The sequence below is a fragment of the Aphidius gifuensis genome, linkage group LG4 (assembly GCF_014905175.1).
Source record: "Aphidius gifuensis isolate YNYX2018 linkage group LG4, ASM1490517v1, whole genome shotgun sequence".
Lineage (NCBI taxonomy): Eukaryota > Metazoa > Arthropoda > Insecta > Hymenoptera > Braconidae > Aphidius > Aphidius gifuensis.
The window spans coordinates 4,536,548-4,554,238 of record NC_057791.1 but is presented as its reverse complement, the minus strand read 5'-3'; the positions used below and the strand labels follow the sequence as shown (position 1 = coordinate 4,554,238).

The window sequence follows — 17,691 nt, the reverse complement described above, 5'->3', positions numbered from 1 at the left end:
TGTTTCGTTGCTTGTGACGTCACAATATGGCGTCTAAATCAGCTGGGTGTTGTGTGTTGAGTATGCAATGCTCATCTCCGTACTTCGTAGTGAATTATAAAAATCAGTAAGGACACCAAGTCTTCAACGTAAAACAATACCACGTAAGTCCTTGTTTTGTTAATAAGTTTTGTGATAAAATAATAGTGTTATTTAAACAAAAAACAAAACATATCAATAATGGATATTTGTGTGTTTGTGTATAATAATTCAAAACAAAATAATAATAATAATATTTATTTGTCAAAATGTCATTAAATAACAAAAAAAAAAAGACATTTTGGTATATATTAGTTTTTTCAATAATTATTGTTTATAATTATTAAACAATAATAAGTGTGTGATGATATTTTCGATTTCATTTTTTTTTTCTTTCTATATACACTTGGGAGTGCAAGACATTTTTCTTTTTTTTTTTATTGTTAATAATATTTATTTAACGCAGACTTTTATTTATTAAATTTTTTGGTAAACTTTTGCTATCTTTTCAACACTAATGAGGTTTTTTTTTTGTGGCGTGATTTCATCTTTGGATAACGGATGATGAATTTTTTTTTTTTTTCTAATATTTTGATATTTTTTTTTTCTATTTTTTCGGGTCGAGTAGAATAAGTAAGTGGGACAATGGAAAATCCGGTGAAAATAAATGGATGCATATTTAGTTTGTTGCAAAATACATTGATTTATTATTACAAGTGAATTTTTTTTTTTTTTTGTTTCTTTTATTTTTAAATTATTAATTTTTTTTTTTTTTTTTGCTTTTAATTATTAATTTTTCGTCTTGTTATTGTCATTTTATTAAATAAATAAACAATTCAATTTATGATTGAATATATATTTTTTAAAATTATATTTATATATATTTGAAGTATAAAAAAAAAATGTAAATAAAAGTTTTAATTATTATTCGGGTTATGTTTTAAGCGTCTTTTACGTTTAGGTGATGCCGTGGCCATTTTTATGCTTGCTCGAGTTTCGTAATCATTTATCAACTCCATATTTGAATTCAACAAGTAATCGAATAATTTTTTTTTTTCATTTATATATTAGTTAACAATAAATAATAATATAATTATTGTATTTTATTACTATTAAACATATAGTTATTGTTAAATAATTTGAGTTAAAAAAAAAAAAAAATTACTCCATTACAAAAACACTTGTGTTTTTATATTGTCAAAGAATATTTTTTTTCTTAAACATTAAAATATACAATGAATTGATAGATGAAAAAAAAAAAAGTGTGTCAAATTTTATTGTTCATGTTAATAGTAAAGTAAAAATTTATAAAATTACTCGAAAATTCAGTTTAAAATATAAAGAATTTAAAAAAAAAAATATAAAAATCATTGTTTTTAGAATTTTCTAGATTGTTTTTAATTTAAAAATACAAAAATTAATAGAAAAATTTTGACAGTTTATTTTTTAGCTAAAAAAAAAATCCATCATTTAATTGTTTAAAATTATTATTATTATTATTTTGTTCGTCTTGATAAACGACACAATGCGGCAACGTTCTAAATATCCATGTCAACCATTTTGTTGCTTCGTTGCGAGGATAAACAAATGACGCAATTAATTTTAAACAACATATATATATGAAAAAGAAATATATACATATTTACACAAATACAATTTTATATTTTATATTGTTATATGCACTCTGTGCACAAACAAACACACACAGAGAGAGACCTCATTTTTTTTCAAAGTAACAAAAAAAAAAAATAAATAATAATAAAAGCATATCGACTTAAAAACGCCTTGACAATATTTGAAAATAAAAACAATAAAAAAATATGAACATATAAATTATCGAACAAACAGTAATATAAAATTTATCATATTAAAACAATATAAAAAAAAAAAAAATGATCATTTAAATTTCGGATCATATTTCAAAATATGCGCATGTCAACAGTGAAAATTTTAATTTAAAAATATATATATATATATTTTTTTTTTCAGCACATATATAATTATTTGTGTTAATTTAAAAAAAAAAAAAAAAAAAAAATTAAAAATGGGGGGAAGGGATCAGTGCAATGAATGATTTTGTCGAGTCGAAAAATAAGAAAATGAGACAGGGAGGTAAAATGTTGCTAGGGTTTGAGGAGAGTATGCCGGTTGCTTAGCACAGTTGCTTAGCAACAGCATCACTTGCTTGTACATGGTCATACATTAAATGCATCTTGAAAAATTCTATCGATGACTAGTGTAAACTACGCGTTTTGATAAATAGAAAAAGACAAATAAACTCGTTTTTCTTATCTAATACTGTTGGTTTTTTTTTATTTATTTTTTTTTTCTATTGTAAATTTGTTGGACATTATTTGATGATTGTTTGAGCTCTTTTTTTTTTTTTTTATATAGTTGAAAGTTTATTATTATTTTTAAGTATTATATATATTTTTGAGATTTCGATTGAGACGATTGAGACCTTGAGGTGTTTTGATTGATTAGTCGTTTCTAACGGGAATACCCGATTACGATAAGCACCTTAGCTTTGTCGTCATGACAACGATATTCTGATATGCACATAGGTATCCAAGTACATAAACAGTAAATTTCTTTTTTATTTTTTTTTGTTACTCAAGTTTCAATTATTTATTTTTACAAAACAAAAATTACATTATTGATTTTAAAAGTGATATTTCGTTGAGTTTTAATTATAAAATTTTTAGATTAATTATTATTGTATGGTGCCTTTTTTTATCTTCATCATGATGATGGTCGCATCTTTCTTGTGTGTATGTGCAAAAATAATTATTTTTAGATTGAGACTTTTCTCAAATTAGACTCTTGCTTGACGATGAAATTCGAGGTGGCAACTTCCTTATTCAATTCGACACTGATTAAAATGACACTAGTTAAAAAACAACCAAATAAACTTAAAGCTTTACTAACATATGTCAAAGTTGAATGAAAACACTGAGAGTTTTTATTTAGAATTTTTATTTTATATATTTTTAAACACTTTTAAATATCATCTTAATGAACTTAATTTTTTTAAATATATACTATATATATTTTCCCCTAAAATTTGTCGAAAAATGATATTTAAAAAAATCATGTCAATTAACACTCTAGATTTACTATTTTGAATAGATATTTATTTTGTTTTTCTGTTATTTTTAGAAATAGTGGAGAGAGACGAAATAAAAAAAAAAAAGAAAAATAAAATAGAAAAATCTAAAAACAATGGCACCAGACAGACCTGATGGCTCAGCCATTGAGACTGTTTCTAGTCCATCAACAGTCACTCGTTTATTAAATAATAACAACAACAACAACAATGTTGACAGAGTGATGACAATCAATGAAGACGATATTAAAAATTGTCAAAATGATAATGAAAATAATCAAAATATATCAATTGACAAAGACATATTGGATAATAATACACAATTAATTGATCAAAATATAATTAAAAATGATAATCATGACACTATTATAACAACAAAACAAAATCAAACTGATGATGATTTAACATCACTTACCTGGTTACATCAGCAAAATTTGCTCAAAGGTCTTGAACTTCCAGCCAAGGTCAATACTGATGATACAATTATTAATAATAATAACAACATCAACAACAATAATAATATCAATAATAATAACAATAATAATAGTAATAATAATATTAATAATAATATTTGTGAAGATAGTGGTGATTATTCAGAAAATACAAATTCAATTTCCAGTCATGAAGAAACTTATTATCCAGGTAATTTTATATTTTAATTTATTAATGTTTTTTTGACATTTAATTACAAGTATAAATTAATTAATTATTTTATAATTTATAATTACAGAAAATAATAATAGAAAAGCTGGTGGTATTTTAATATCAAAAAATTGTCAAATAAATAATACAAAAATTTATGATAAACAAATTAATATTTATCAAGATACAAGTAAAAATATTATACAAAATAATGGCACACATCAAATAAAAATATCATTGAATAATAATAATATAAATAATAATAATAATATACCAGTTGCAAATCGTAATAAACATCCAACTCATTTGCCATATGATCCATATTTGCATAGAAATAGTAAACCACCATATTCATTTTCTTGTTTGATATTTATGGCTATTGAAGATAGTCCAATAAAAGCATTACCAGTTAAAGAAGTTTATGCTTGGATACTTGATCATTTTCCATATTTTCGTACAGCCCAAGCTGGATGGAAAAATTCAGTGAGACATAATTTAAGTCTTAATAAATGTTTTAGAAAAGTTGATAAAGCACCGGTAATATATTTATTTAATTTATTATAGTTAATATATATTTTTAAATTATTAATATTTAATTTTTCATATTTTAGAATTTAGGAAAAGGATCATTATGGAAAGTTGATAATCAACATCGTCCAAATTTATTACAAGCATTATCAAGAGCACCATTTCCACGTCCAACAACTCAAAATATAACAATGATTGATAATAAACAAGTTAAAAAAACAAGTAATACAAGATTACCAGATCCAGTGTTATTTCCATATTTGTTTAAAAAACTTGCATCAAGTAATATTAATGATAATCAACAAGATTCAGAATTTGATAGTGATGTTGATGCTGCTGCTGTTGCAATGTTATCATTTAAACATGGACCTATTATTTTAAATCACAATAAAGGTATGATTACTATTATTATTAGTATAAAAAAATTCATTATAATAATTGAATTTTATATTTTTATTTTATACAGAACGAAAAGGAAAAAAATCATATGAACAACAAGATAAATTAGTGCCAGTTATAACACGAAGTTCAAGTGAAGATCATACATACAGTTGTATAGCATCACCAAAAACAAACAGGTAAATATAAATATATAAAGCTTAAATATAAATTCATAGTGTAATTAAATATTTAATAATATTTTTTAATAGATCATCAAATACGACAATTGACGAGAGAAATAATGAGATTGATGAACAACGTAAAATAGCTGAAGGTGCTGATGCACTATTAAATTTAGCAAGTGTTGCTCTGAGTCATAATAACAATAATAATATTAATAATAATATTAATTCAAGATTAATAAATCAACAAGATACAACAACAAATATGCCTTTATCACAAATTGAATTAACACAAAAAACAACAGTTAAATCATCACAAACAAAATCAAAACGACGTACATCAAAAGTTTATATGAATATTCCTGATACAAGACGTAAACATTGGCCAGAATGGCGTGAAAGCAACAGGTATATCAAGGGTTAGTTTGTATATTCATTTAAAAAACAAAAAAACAAATATATATATTATTAAATAAATTTAACTTTTATCGTCAAATAAAATAAGGAACATAAAAAAAGTTTCCAACGAGTATGACCAAAGTTAAAAATTTCTTTTTATTTTTTTTTTCTGTTCTTTCCTTATTTTGCATAATATTTAGAAAAACAAAAATCATAAAAATTAGATAAAAGATACTAACCTATTTTTAGGCACAATATTATTTTAGTATAAATAAAAAAGGTGCCTAAATTGAGTCAAAATATATTTTTTTTTGACTTTATGCCAAATGGGATTCGGTAGCACTGAACTACAAGCAATAATAGTTGAATTAATTATCATACCATAAATTTGTTTATTTAACAAAATATTATGAATAATAATAATTAATTATTATTATTATGCAGGAGATAATATTCGCCGAAGAATATAATTGTAAAAAATCGAAATAATATGATTTTTACGAGAAAAATATATATAAATATTTAAATAATTATTATGAATGCGAGAAGAAATAGAAATAAATATTTAGAACTGTTGTGCGGAATTATACATGCATATTTCTATATATATGGATTGATAATTCATAGAGAGTTTAACTAAAAAAAATATATTATAACTTTAATAGAATTCTATTTAGTTTTTTCTTCTGTAGATATGTATAGATAAATATATATATATATTAAAAAATAACAAATTAAATGAAAAAAATATATATAAAATAGAGATAAATAATATGAATAATATATTTAATTAATAATAAATTAAAATGAAAATAATATTTTCAAAAAAAAAAATAATTAAAATTTGCACATAATAATGAAACGCCAATAAAAATTTGTGCGTTTTTTTAAATCACAATTATAATTATACAAAATTGACCATAAAGAAAAAAATCATTCGTAAAAAAAAAAAAAAAAAAAAACAGAACAACTATTAGTAATTATTGATATTTTTTTTTTGCTTTTATTTTTACTAAAATTTAAATATGCAGAGTTTTTGCCTGATAGAAATAAAATCATGATTTTTCTTTTTTTTTTTTCTCTATAAAATTGTAGAAAGTAATCGCAGCTTGTTTCAATTTTCATTATTATTTATGTTGTCTCACTTGAGGCTGTGAATAATTTTTTGTTGTAAATTAAATTAATCAACAAATAAAAAATATATTTAATATCAAGCCAAGATGAAAAGCAATAAATGGATGAAAGAAGGAAAAAAAAAAGTCATTGAACTTGAGGTGTGAAATTATTTGAGCTTAAAAACGAAAAAAAAAAAAAAAAAAAAAATGCGATTACTTGAATACTTTGCTCATTATTTCTCTATAGAAAAAATTGGTGAGTTAATGAAATTTTTTGAGAAGGAAAGAGAGTATATTTTTACAGGGTATACAACCCGCGTGATATGACAAAAAAAAAAAAAAAAAAAGCTCTTCCTATCTTATTCACTGGTTGTACAGTTAAAAATTTTTTTTTTTTTTAGAAAAAATCGTCGGTTGTATATTTCGCCTAGCGAAATCGAAATTATTTTAAAACACGTGTGCACATTTATTGGCGGCGCGTCTTGAACAATTTTAATTATTATAATTTTTACATTTTTTACTTGATAATGAAAAATTATTTTTTAACACTTTGATATATATATGAAGTTATTGTGAAAAAACAAAAAAAACAAAAACTAAAAAAGCAAAAAAAAAAAAAAAAACAAATATATTTAACAAGAATCTCAAATGGCTTTGAAATTTTGGTTTTAATCATTGCCAATAGGATTTATATATTTTTAAATTTCAAAACAACTAAAAGAAATTGTTAACAATAATTATTTTATTTATTGATTATATATTTTATGATAGAATTTTTTTTTTTTTTCTTATTTATCATTTTCTTCTCGATGCGAGTGAGAGATGATGCGCTGCCCCAACAATGCTTTTATACAATAATCCTTTGACAAGAAAAAAAAAGAAGAAAAAAAAATCAATAGTTAATAGTAATAATAATAATAATAATAGTAAAATAGTTAATAATAATTAAGACATGTCTGATGTACAAGAAAAAAAACGTGTGAAATAAGTCTGGTTTTAAAATCAAGTTTGTTTTTTTTTTTTTTTTTTAAATTCTTTCGTGTGAATAGTCAAAGAGTTCAATTCAAAAAAATTACAATAGCAGGTCTTAAGAGTGTGGCGAAACGTAAACCGACAAAAAAATTAAAAAAAAAAAAAAACCCATTGACAATGACTGTGACAAATTTTTTTTAAATTACAAATTCTAATTATTATGTATATTCTTTTTTTTTTTCTTTTTTTAAAAATCAAGTTTTCGTGTCGCTACGACTGAAGATCTGTTCTTCCATGTAGCTTATTCTAAAATAATTGAAAAAGAGGGTGTGACTCTCCCTAGTGCACTTGGGGGGGGATTAATTAAAATAATAATTATTTAAAAAAACACATAGCTAATAGTCAAGATTACTTGTTAAGTCAAAAAAAAAATACTAGTTTAAAAGAAAAATAATTAAAAACAATATAACAAAATGAATATAATATTAATAATTGAAAAAGCAAATAATAAAATCGAAAATTCATTATAGCAATACCAGTAACACCTGATATCGGATGAAATACTCTAGTCGGCCGGTCCTTCTTTTCAAGTGACTCAAATTATTGTCCGATTAATAATAAAATATAAATAAATAAAATATATATATTATTAATAAAAAAAAGCACGTAATAAATATAAGAAATTATATAAATGGAAAAAAAAACAATATCGTGATATTAAATAAATAATATTTGATAAAAAATTTCTAATCGAAAAAAAATAATTAAATGTCACTTGTTGTGTATTATAATTATTTTTGAATTTATTTAAATTACGATATTATGAAAAATTAAAAATATAAAAAAAATATATATATTATTAGCTACGGACAATCAAATCGCCACATGGTGTTTCATTTGCGACAAGTATAATTGTGCCAAACGAAAAATTGAAGAGAAAAAAAAATTATGTTTGTTAATGATGATACAAGAAAAAAAGAAGAGGATATGGAAAAAAATATGTAAGAAAAAGACACCAAGAAAAAAATGATTATTTCAATTTCGATTATATTGTTTATATAGTGTATTATTATATATGTTATTAATTAATTATTATAATATTATATATTTATGTATATTTTAAAATTATAATTATTTTATTATTTCGTTAAAATCAATGGATTTATTATTGCTATTAATATTACATTTATTATTATAACTTTATTTTAATATTATATAAATTACATTGTAAAATGTTTGTTAAGTTTTGGCCTCGCTTATATATATCTTGAGTGTAATATTAATTTAAAAAAAAAAAAATGAAATTTATCTAAATGATATATTTAAAAAATAATTTTATCAAATTGTTTATTTATTTTTTAATTGTTTATTATTATTATTATTTTTAAATACAACAAATTGTTGATGTGTTATTCTAGATTATTGTTTATATAAAATAATAATTTTTTTTGTTGATGTTAAATTTTAAAGTTGATTATACTTGAAGTTTTGATTTTTTTTTTTTATTTATTTTAACTATATTGTGTATATATACAACTATATAATTATCGAGTGAAAGTTTGAACGTGGGTTAACGAGAAATCAATCTAAAAAAAAAATATAAAAAAAGTATTCAACATTAAGGTAAATTAATAATTTATATAATTAATTGCATTAACAAATTTATATATATGTATTTGTAATTTTTTAGTTGCTGATTTTAAATACGCCATCTACGATTTAAAATTTTGGCGCTCTTTAATTTTTAAATCGAAAAGCATCGAAGAGCATCAAAGAGAGCGGTATATATATATATGTAAAAAAATAACAACAACCAATATAATAAATCCACCTATGGGGGGTGTATGTGGGGGGTAAAAGAAGACACAAAAAATAAAATAAAATTCAAAGGAAATAAAAAATCAAAGGGGCCCAAGCAAGAATAGAATGAGATGAATATAGTCGAGACAAAAAAAGATAGTGATATGAATAGATTAGAGTAAACGAGACAAGATCAATGAATTTAATGTGAGAGAAACAAGATAAATAGTTTGTAACAAGAGAAAGAATACAAGTATAAGAGAAGTGGTAGAAATAAGACAGATTTAACACATATGCATTGGGGGGATACATGAATACACAACACCCACATGTATTTTTAAAAAAAAGATATATATACACATATAGTTAACTAACACAATGATTTAATCCCCGTGGTGCACGGGTATGAAAACCAGTCGGTTTACATTCCAACAATCCTCGCCAATCCTCGGTCGCCGGACGCCAGTGGACGCCAAGAGGCATCGTCGTGAGGTCTTTCTTTTTTGGATCCCCATCATCATCATTCTCATTTTAAAGTTTTATTATTTATATCAACAGTTGTCTTTACAATGCAATCTAATTATTTGCTCTAATAATTACGACACATTATTTAAATGAAAAATTAAATTAGTGTTTAAAAAATAAAATCAGCAACAACAACAACAACAACACAAGTTGGAGTAAAAAATAAAGTGGAGTAAAAATAATTATAATTAAAAAAAAAAAAAAAAAGTGTTTTAGATTATTTATGTTATGTTGTTATATTTTTTTTTAAATAATAAAATTTATAAATAAACAATATATATAATGTGACAGTAGACAGAGTGGTGAGCATCTTGTTGTTTTTTTTTTTTTTTTGGAGTTAATTTGACGCGGTTGTTGTGTTATTGTTTTTTTAATTTTTTTTTTACATAAGGGAGTTATTACTCTGGATTATTGAACAGCTCCAGGCAAAAGGGTGAGTTATTATTTGTAAAATTTAATTAAAATATTATAATAAGCAATTAATATTATCTTTTTTCTTTTTTAGTATACAGTGGTTGATGGTTGAGTGAATTAATAGAACAAGAATATGATATATAGTTGTAATGACACTTTAGATAAATTTACAATGAAAAAAAAAAATCATCTAAGTCACCTGCAAAACCTGCCCAGTCACCTTGAGTTGATTTTTTGAATTTCATTGGAAAGAGAGAATCTCTTTTGTCGGCTTTTAATATAAAAAAAAAAAATTATAAAATACCTGCAAATCCGATTTATCTCTAGGGACAAATTTTTCCATTTCCGCCCTTTTTTTTTTTATTTTTTCTTTTCAAATTTTCATCCCTCATATTATTATAATTTCTCGTTCGCGCTTAAATTTTTAATTTTTTTCAATCAGCGCCTGCGTGATATAAAATATTAATTAAAAAAATATTGTTTATTTATGTTTTTTTTTTTTTAAATAACAAACAAAAGGTGGAGAAAAATTAAAAATTCATTGGCGATGATAATTAAGGGTAAAATTACGGGTTTTCAATTCAACACCCGTGAGAGACCAGAACAAATTGATTTTTTACCATGATGATAATGGGGTCGCGAAAGAGGAAAATAAAAACAATATAAATAAAAAAAAATAAAAACATAATAATAATAGAAAAAAGAAATAAATAAAAAAAAAAAAAAGAGGAGGAGAATACATGGTGTCCAGTAACACACACCGGACGAGCTTCATGTTCGAGTGTATATATTGTTTTTTGAGTTAAACATTTTATTTAACTTCCTTCTTAAATTTCCATATTGTTCTTGTATGATGATTCGATCAAAACAGCAGAACAATGTTGCCTTTGTTATTATAAAAAATACCAATTTTATTTATCATTATTATTAATAAAAAAAAATCGATGGTTGTAAGCTTTGGCTTTTAGTTTGATTTTTTTTTTTTTTTTTTTAAATGTTAAATACACACCTGGTGAAGACAACAACGACAACCTTATATATATTTTTAATAAAAAATTTTTTATATATTAATTTTTTTTACATTTAAAACTCCTCCTCTATGTTTAAACTTGTCTCGAATATATCGTATCGTTACAAGTTGAGTGTATTTAAACTTTGAAGAAAATAAATATTAAAAAAAAAAACTTATAATCTCGATCAATGGATATATATATATTGAAGATAAGAAGTACTTGGAATGAAAATATTTTAAAATATATATATAGCTAAACGACGACAATAAAAAGTATTGAAAAAAAAAAAAAAAAATTGATATTTTATAATGGAATTTAAATTGGGTGTCGATTTAAAATCAATTGAATTCAATTTTATATATTAAAAATATTATATGAAAAAAAAATAATAATAAAAATTGTTGGATATAAAATTTCGTATATAAATCGGTTTGCTAAAAAAAAAATATATATATATATAAATTATTTCTCGATGGTTTATACCTATGAAGGTTGACGATCCCTGCTCCGGAATTTAACTTGTTTCATATTTACGCGAGCGCCACAGAGAGACTCGATTCCAGCCTCTTCTTTTCGCCAAGAGTAGCACCCGCGAGTATATATATAAAAAAAAAATGTTAAATAAAATAAATCGGTATGAGGGTAGAATGAAAAGACAGAGGTAAATAAAACGCGAATAAAAAATTATACAACTTGTGAAAAAATGAGAGAGAGTTATATGTTGACCATCTCACCTGTTACAATGTCATATCAAAAAAAGAAAAAAAAAAAAAAAGTAGCTTATAAATTATTATTCAAAAATAAATTCGCCATTTTTAGAAAGAATGATAATAAAAATTCCACATTAAATATATCCTCGATACAAATAAAACCCACGATATTTTATTCCAAAAAAAAGAAAAAAAACAACTTTCAATTTTATACACATTTTTTTGGAAAAGTTTTAAATTTTGAAAATAATGTCAAGACACATATACAATGATGAAATATTAATTTAAAAAAAAAAATGTTTTTTGCTGTTAACAGACGTGAAAAGACACGTGGGTTTAATGAGGATATATAGGAAGACGTTTTGAAAAATAAAAAAAAAATAAATTGACGTGGAAAATAAAAGTAATAAATAAGTATATAATGAAATTACAGGAGAGAGAGAGATCTATGAATGAATAAACCCACACAGTATTTTTTTACCTTGCCCAATCACAATATCTACATCATCTATATATTTATTTATTTTTTATGTTATCCCTTCTCTTGTAAAAGTTTGGTGTTCATAGATGGATAAGTGATTCGCGTTTTCTATATACACAGTTATTATCCAGTCTCACAACCAGTGACTGTCTTTATTTTCTTTTTTTTTTTAAATAATTTTTTCCTGCTGAAATAAACACATACACGTGGGAGTTTTAAAAAATATTTCGAACGTTAAATACACTCTATTCCATACCCAATATGGACATAAGCCTAATCATAATTATCATGATTTTTTTTTTTTTTTTAAATAATACATAAAATTTTCATAGCTCTTCTATTTTTAATATATTTAAATAAATTTGTTTTTAAAAATAACATAAAAAGAAAATAATATATTTTTCATCTCAAATTTTTTGATTTTTTTTTTATTATTTCTAGTAAATATGTTTTTTTAAATTTTATTTATTTACTGATACTATATATATACATGTAAAATACGGATGTTGAGGATTTAATTTGACAAAAAAAAAAAAAATAAAAAATAAAGAAATTGGTATTTACTTTGTTGAGCCAATAATTTTAAGAATGCGAGCATCTATTTCTATATCCACGTGAACTCGGACACAATATATACGTATATATTCTTCTAGCTAAGAAAAATAGTTACAAAGCTAAATTAAAACTATCTACTTTTGTCATGATAAATTAAATTAATTATTTATTTAATTGTTCCAGAATGTATCAAGATGGTTCGACGATTATCGAGCCTAAATATTGCATTTGCAATTTTGCTTTATTTTATTGTAATAATAAATGTATCAGGTAAGACTTAAAATAAAATAAATAAAAAAAATAAATAAAATATTAATAAATTTATATTTTTTACAGTAGCACGACAAGAATTGGGAATGATGTTTACACAAAATCCTCAACCTTGGCCAGCACCATTAGGTGATGAAGTTTATTTTGAATGTAGTTTAAATCTAGCTGCTGAAAAATTTGCATGGAGATATCGTCCATTAAATAAAAATCGTTGGATTACATTAAAAAATGCACCAAGTAATGCTGGTAAAACATCAAAACTTGTTGTAACACTTGATAATGAATCAAAAGCTGGTGATTATCGTTGTATTGCATATTATGGTAAGTAAATTATTATAAAAAATTAAATACACATAGAAAAAAAGATAAAAAAACTAATTTAATAATAATTATTTATTTATTTAGGAACAAGTGGTCTTGCATCAGATTATGGTCGTTTAACAATAGCTAAAATTGAACCATTTAATGATAAATCAGATATTGATATAACAGTACCATCTGGTAATACAGTATCAATAAATTGTCCAGCACCATATTCATCACCAGATGCATTAATACAATTTTACAAAGATAATGAACCAATAAAAAATATAAGTTCAATAAATGGTAAAATATTAATAATTGATAATGTACAACCAATAGATTCTGGTAATTATCATTGTGTTGCTCAAAATTATATTGCTAATCAAGAATATATAAGTAATTATAAAACAAAATTACGTGTTGATAATGAACGTAAACAAGTATTACCATTTTTTGTAAAACAACCACAAAATGAATATAAAGTATTACGTGGTAATAATATAACATTAGAATGTAATGCTGTTGGTTATCCAATACCAAAAGTAACATGGACGAGATTAGTTGATGATATACCAACTGGTTCAAAAATAACAAATATTGGATTAAATATAATAAATGTACAATCAAATGATCGTGGTGAATATCATTGTATATGGTCATCTGGTAATCGTAAAATTGAATCACAAATAATATTAACTGTTGTTGAACCACCACGTGTTATTAAATCACCAAAATCTGGTACATTTTTAGAAGGTGGTGAATTAGAATTATATTGTGAAACAACTGGTACACCACAACCAACATTTGAATGGTTAATAAATGGTGAAACACTTGTTAAAAATTCACATATTGAAATGAAAGATAATAAATTATCAATAACAGTTGTTGAAAAAAAACATGCTGGTATTGTACAATGTGTTGCTAGTAATGAATATGGTACACATTCTGGTTGTAATTTATTACGTGTTACACCAAAACAACATCCTGATAATGGTGGAGGTGGTGGTAGTAGTAGTACTACAAGCACTAGTAGTTCTAATAATAATAGTCATAATAATAATAAAAATCATCATAAAAATAATCATAAAAATAATCATAATAATCATAACAACAACAACAACAACAACAATTTACGTGCTGATAATTCACACAGTTCAACAAATGGTAATGTACGTTCTGGTAATAAAAATATTAGAATTGGTGGACGTAGAAAAAATAAAGGTGGTCATAAAAATAAAACAGTATTGGTACCACCAAATCAACCAAATGTAACAAGATTATCTGATATATCAGCAATGGTACGTTGGTCAGTACCAAAAAATACTGGTTTACCAATAAGTTTTTTTAAAGTACAATATCGTGAACTTGGTAGTATTAAAAATACAACATCTTCAAATAATACTAGTAATAATAATACTGATACAAATAGTAATAATAATAATAAATCATCAAAATGGATGACAGCAAATTCAGAAATTCAAAGTCATATAACATCATTTGAAGTATCTGATTTACAAACAGATCATATTTATCGTTTTCGTATTGCTGCTGTATATTCAAATAATGATAATCAATTAAGTCCAAATTCAGCAAGATTTTATTTAACTAAAATGAATAGTTTTAATAATTCAAAAACAATGCCAGTACCATTATTAACAAATACAGAAGCACTTAGTCCAAATCAAGTATTATTAATATGGCAAAATACAGATAAAAATTATAATATTGATGGTTTTTATGTACATTATCGTCCAACAACAACTGCTGGTGATTATATTAAAACAACTGTTGAAGGTAAAAATTCAACAAATATAACAATATCACATTTACAACCAGATACAATATATGAATTTAAAATACAAAGTTTTTCCGTTGATGCTGCATCAGAATTTTCAAAAAGAATAACAAGAAAAACACTTAAAGATATTAATAGTAATGGTAATAATATTGATTTATTATCTATTGAAAAAACAACAGTTGATAGTACAAAAACAAATGGTAATGGAAAAAATAGTAATATGTATGCAATTGTTGGTGGTGCACTTGGTGGTATATCATTATTAGCAGCACTTGGTATATTTGCTATTATTTATAAAAGAAGTAGAATTAAACAAACAAGAGAATCATCACAAAATGAAGGTATAAAAATTATTTTTTTATTTTATTTAATAATAACTGTATGTTTATATATGATTTTATATCTGATATATTTTTATCGATACTCTCTGAATTTAAAAGATATTAAAATAGTTTGATAAAATTTTTTTTACATGTTATATTTAATTTACACTGTGATAATATATAAAATATTTGGTTTGTATCAATTGAATATTACTGATAAAAAATAGTAGAACAGTTATTTCATCAAATATATATTTTTTTCAGGTAAACTCATGACAAATGGAATTGTTATGAATAATGGAGGTGTTGCTGATTCAAAAATAAATATTACATCAAATCCACTTTCTGTTATTGATACATCAGAGACAACAACACAACCCAAGGTTCGTAATTAAAGAAAAATTATGTTGAAATATTATCAAGACCAGGACCAATAATCACATGAAAATTATATATTTTTTTTTTGCTACAATTATTATTATAAATAAAATTTTAAAAAATATAAAATTTGTGATTCTTGGTTGCTAGTTTCGACTTTCAACGAATTTTATTCTTTTTTTCTCTCTCACTCTCTTTACTTTAAATCTATTACTTGATAATTCCGCTTAAATTCTGCTTTATTTATATATTAAATTAAATAATTGAAAAGAAAAAAAAATATATATAAATATCTTGATAAAATCAATATTAAATTCAAATTCAAATTAAAAAAAAAAAAAAAGAATAGAAATTTTTGAAACTTGACAACACGTTACACACGATACGTTACTATTGCCTACACGCCTCCCCTCTATTAGATCTGAAAAACGATGCGAACAACAACACACACAACACGCATGTTTCTAAACAGAGCGGACAACAAACATCTCTGGAGATGACATCATTTATCAATGGCCATAACAACAACAATAATAAAAACAACAACAACAACATCAACAACAATCCAACTATCAACAATGATGGACCAACTGGTAGTGGTGGAGCACAAAGTGATACAACCCAAGGAACAATTGGACCAGTTGATCAGCATCACTAAAATCATCAAAATCGATAATAATATTATTATCTTATTGTTTTTATTCTAACAAGCTTAATTATTTATATATAAATATTTAGTAATTTATAAATTGCCTTTTTTTTTTTAATTTATTTTGAATATTTTAATGGAAAAAATAATATTTATATATAAATATTTGAGCTTTATGTCTTGAGATAAATTAGTTGTGATTTAGAAAAAATTCTTTAATCAGAATTGAAATTTTAAATGAGTGTAAGATCAATGAGAAGATAAAAATCACATGACTTTTTTCAAAAAAAAGTATTGATTGATTATTATTTATACAAAAAAGCTTTTTGGCAGCTTTTTTTTTATTGTCAGTACTTAGTTACTTATTTTAAATTGTAAATATATAAATATATTTTTTATTAAAAAAAAGAGTAATAATAATAATACGATATTAAATATCAAATAACACAGTTTGCCTGAAATTGCTCCGTAGTTAAACTCGAGTATTACAAATGAAAATTAAAAATGACAAAAAATGTCATTCTATTTTTATTTATATATGATGATATAATATTTAAAACATTTTTAATTTTAATTAAATAGCTATTATAAAATGAGATAACAGTATTGATTAAAAAAATTACTGAAATTTTAATCTTGCTTAATTATGATTTTCATAATTATTATTGTTTCAAAAACACTTTACAAAGTACTAATCAATACGCCCTGTTGAATTTTATTTAATTAACAAAAAGTGATAATTTGGTTGTGTTGAGAAAATATATATTTTGGGTAAAATGATAAATTTAAAAAATTCTTAAACAAATATTTTGTATATAAAATATACACTTTTTTAAATTTAAATTGGGTTTAGTTGATAATTTTTTTAGTCTGATGTAAAATATTATTAATTTGTCGCACTTAATTTTTACAAAAGACAATTAAATAACTTTTAATAAATAATAATCAAACATATATTTTTTAATAATATTATAATAATAATTAAAAAAAACAATGTAAATGTGCCTTTTAGCATCTTGCCTAGATGATAATTAATTTATATTTTAGCTAATATATATATAAACACCAACTGTGTACTTAACTTTTTTTGTTTTTTTTTTTAAATAAAAAATAAATTTTAAGAGTAATA

At 23.1% G+C, this 17,691-nt stretch overlaps 2 protein-coding genes across 5 annotated transcripts; both read left to right on the top strand.

Annotated features, from left to right (window-relative positions):
* Positions 1–7,710, top strand: LOC122854691 (hybrid signal transduction histidine kinase M-like). Of its 2 annotated transcripts, none has more exons than XM_044155602.1 (6): positions 1–143; positions 3,178–3,766; positions 3,855–4,303; positions 4,378–4,687; positions 4,761–4,872; positions 4,945–7,710. In XM_044155602.1, exons 2-6 carry the CDS (start codon positions 3,241–3,243, stop codon positions 5,279–5,281), a joined length of 1,734 nt encoding a protein of 577 aa, XP_044011537.1. In that variant the 5' UTR covers positions 1–143; positions 3,178–3,240; the 3' UTR covers positions 5,282–7,710. The 2 variants fall into 2 exon arrangements, with proteins under 2 accessions (XP_044011537.1, XP_044011538.1); XM_044155603.1 differs by having other exon boundaries at positions 22–143; positions 3,184–3,766.
* A 1,546-nt stretch (positions 7,711–9,256) lies between these two features.
* On the top strand, positions 9,257–17,691 carry LOC122854673 (interference hedgehog-like). Of its 3 annotated transcripts, none has more exons than XM_044155576.1 (6): positions 9,257–10,101; positions 13,025–13,111; positions 13,178–13,432; positions 13,517–15,553; positions 15,800–15,918; positions 16,333–16,496. In XM_044155576.1, exons 2-6 carry the CDS (start codon positions 13,036–13,038, stop codon positions 16,336–16,338), a joined length of 2,493 nt encoding a protein of 830 aa, XP_044011511.1. In that variant the 5' UTR covers positions 9,257–10,101; positions 13,025–13,035; the 3' UTR covers positions 16,339–16,496. The 3 variants fall into 3 exon arrangements, with proteins under 3 accessions (XP_044011511.1, XP_044011509.1, XP_044011510.1); XM_044155574.1 differs by having other exon boundaries at positions 9,262–10,101; positions 16,386–17,691; XM_044155575.1 differs by having other exon boundaries at positions 9,851–10,101; positions 13,181–13,432; positions 16,386–17,318.

Bases quoted from the DNA above. Each gene is read 5' to 3' on its own strand.
- LOC122854691 (XM_044155602.1), top strand. From the start codon at position 3,241: ATGGCACCAGACAGACCTGATGGCTCAGCCATTGAGACTGTTTCTAGT. The intron at 4,304-4,377 runs GTAATATATTTA...TTCATATTTTAG, and splicing joins GAAAAGTTGATAAAGCACCG to AATTTAGGAAAAGGATCATT. The intron at 4,688-4,760 runs GTATGATTACTA...TATTTTATACAG, and splicing joins TATTTTAAATCACAATAAAG to AACGAAAAGGAAAAAAATCA.
- LOC122854673 (XM_044155574.1), top strand. From the start codon at position 13,036: ATGGTTCGACGATTATCGAGCCTAAATATTGCATTTGCAATTTTGCTT. The intron at 13,433-13,516 runs GTAAGTAAATTA...TTATTTATTTAG, and splicing joins TCGTTGTATTGCATATTATG to GAACAAGTGGTCTTGCATCA. The intron at 15,919-16,385 runs GTTCGTAATTAA...GTTTCTAAACAG, and splicing joins AGACAACAACACAACCCAAG to AGCGGACAACAAACATCTCT.